Source organism: Penaeus japonicus, unplaced genomic scaffold, assembly GCF_977035675.1.
Source record: "Penaeus japonicus unplaced genomic scaffold, GWHDUDI00000001_assembly GWHDUDI00000002, whole genome shotgun sequence".
In the NCBI taxonomy this organism is placed as follows: domain Eukaryota; kingdom Metazoa; phylum Arthropoda; class Malacostraca; order Decapoda; family Penaeidae; genus Penaeus; species Penaeus japonicus.
The window spans coordinates 22,532,350-22,534,849 of record NW_028234404.1 but is presented as its reverse complement, the minus strand read 5'-3'; the positions used below and the strand labels follow the sequence as shown (position 1 = coordinate 22,534,849).

The 2,500-nt window shown below is 36.1% G+C and overlaps 1 protein-coding gene across 5 annotated transcripts in view; it reads right to left on the bottom strand.

Annotated features, from left to right (window-relative positions):
- LOC122265857 (aminopeptidase N) overlaps nt 1-2,500 on the bottom strand; it is a 17,883-nt gene that overhangs the window by 14,204 nt on the left and 1,179 nt on the right. For all 5 annotated transcript variants that reach the window (XM_086548536.1, XM_086548548.1, XM_086548540.1 and 2 more), the window contains exons 3-4: nt 2,350-2,500; nt 836-1,054 (exon numbers count right to left, since the gene is read on the bottom strand). The exon at nt 2,350-2,500 is cut by the window's right edge. In XM_086548536.1, coding sequence (XP_086404662.1) covers nt 836-1,054; nt 2,350-2,500 — 370 coding nt within the window. The remainder of the gene's footprint in view (nt 1-835; nt 1,055-2,349) is intronic.

Sequence of the window (2,500 nt, the reverse complement as noted above, 5' to 3'; positions counted from 1 at the left end):
TTATCATAATTATCATCATCCTCATTCTGGTCTTCATATGCATTTTCGTTGTTCCTGTAAGCAACTACCTCCTTTCCCCCCAAATTATTAGATTCTCACCCATCATCCAAGTGATATTCAATAATACTGAAAATCTAACGGCAAAAAAATCAACCTGGGGCCGCATTAACTAATGTCCCTACGATGCCTATGATGGCGAGAGCAATCATGTGCTGTAACGTTAACATAACAAGGAAATGAAATATTACATTAAAGTTACGAAACATGACAATGGCCTCTAATTAGATTAATATTCAATAACAGAAATTGAAATATTCTTCGCGGCTTCATAATATATTGCATCACAAATTATATTATATATTAAATGTTTATGTATTAGCTATATATCTTCAGTCATAACAAACCCGTCAATTGCAGGTCCATAAAAGGGAATGTTTGGCCTACATGTATTACACTCAGTGCGGGATGAATGACTTGGCATTCACAGTGCCTGTTCGAGAGAAGTTGCCAAAGAGAGAAAAGCGTTGCAGACTATTCTCCGTTTAGGATGTATCCGTTGGTCTGGTACGTTAAAATCAGGGCATATATCTTAATAAGAATATATTATGGGCAAAGATTATAAAACTGCAATTTCATGCCTTGGCTGGTTTACTTTATATATATATACATATATATATATATATATATATATATATATATATATATATATATATACATATATATATATATATGTATATATATATGTATGTATGTATGTATATATACATATATATATATAGAGAGAGAGAAACTTCCACTCTCAACTTTTTTAAAAAAACTATGAATACCTAGGTACCTTGACAGTGTCGTTCTTAGTGATGATGTCTGCCATGTGGAGTGTGATGTTGGAGGTCGTCTCCAGGACCTCCATCTCCACCTCCACGTGGCCGAAGATGCTGAAGTTGCCGTTGACGAAGGGCTGGAGTTTGACGACGTAGTGGAGTGGCTTCAGGGTTAACGGCAAGCGAAATGATTGCACGCTTGATGTGCTTGCGTCGGTTGTTGGCTGTTGCATCTGTAGATATTTACGCTTTCAAGAAGCAGAGCTAGAACGTATTCTAACGTAATTATAACTATAACGTATTATAGCTATATCGTATTCTGTAATAACAACTATAACGTATTTTATAATGATAAATATAATGTATTCTAGAATTATAACTATCATTTATAAATTCTAACGTATTCTAGAAAAAACAAATGGATAACTTAAGTGGATATCTGTCTGTAAGAAAGTATAATTCTTTCATAGAAGTGACAAACAGACCGCACGCTTGAATAATAGGTAAGAGTAATGGGTATGAGCTTAGGAAATTTTATAAGAGGTGTTATGTTTCATGGATATGGGGAATTTAAACCCTAGGTGTTAACTGAGGGGAATATTAATAGATTGACAGGTTATATATTGTGTTTATATGTTACTGTCACATCTAGTTATACCATGCTGTAAGATAATGTCAGAGCTGAAAAGTGATATCAATGTAACAATATACATCCAGCTAGGAGGCATTATATAGAATTGTGATCCCGTGCAAAGAGTTGTTACTCTCCGCCATCACGCGACAGTGGCGTCCCTCAGACGCATCTCACTACAACATTCAAACACCGGCATTTCGCTCTTTTTTTTTCTTTTCTATTTTACCATATTAGCGTTCGTCATTAAATCTAATGAAATGTTATGTATGGATGAATGAACCCTTTATGACTGCTTGGAATTATAAGCCAAACAAAGATGACGATCCAATACTGAAGAATGTATTTCTCTCTCAGTACTATTATATCATGTTTTTTCATCATCAATGCTAGCAATTTAGTATCAATAAATCAGTGAATAAAAATGATGACCTTCGCAAGACAAGAATAAAGAAACTAAAACAAAAGACGGTGCAGCCTTGGTCTGCATGAGACATAATACATTTGTGTAAAGGTGCACAAAGGCCAAGTCAATTTGAAGTATAAACAACATGACACAGAATACATTTCTCAATTCTGTTTCCGTTTCTTGTCTCGGAAGAGTGTCATAACTGCACGTCTTCGTCACTGTTTTTCCATTCCGCAGATTGCAAAGCAGTCTTCCTGATGCATGCATAGGGATGAGAAAACACAGTCAAACCTCATGCTCGCAATGTCAACCAACTGCCGCACAGTGGTAAAAAGTAATGCTAGTAGTTATAATAAGAAGAATACCAATAATGATCGTAATAATAATAGTAATAATAATAACAATAATGATAATAACAATAATTATATAAATTAATTAATAGGTAGATAAACAGTCGCTCTTTAAAAATGATAACAACAGAAGCTTACCGGCGTCAGGTCGTCCGCTCTCCTCTCCTGGGGCAAACCAGTCAACACCTGCCGCTGCCTTGGAGGCTGATACCAGAGCGAGTAAGGAGTCTGGCTTGTTGGCATGGGCATCTGCCAGGGCACGGAGGACACGGGGCCGAAGGAGGGAGAG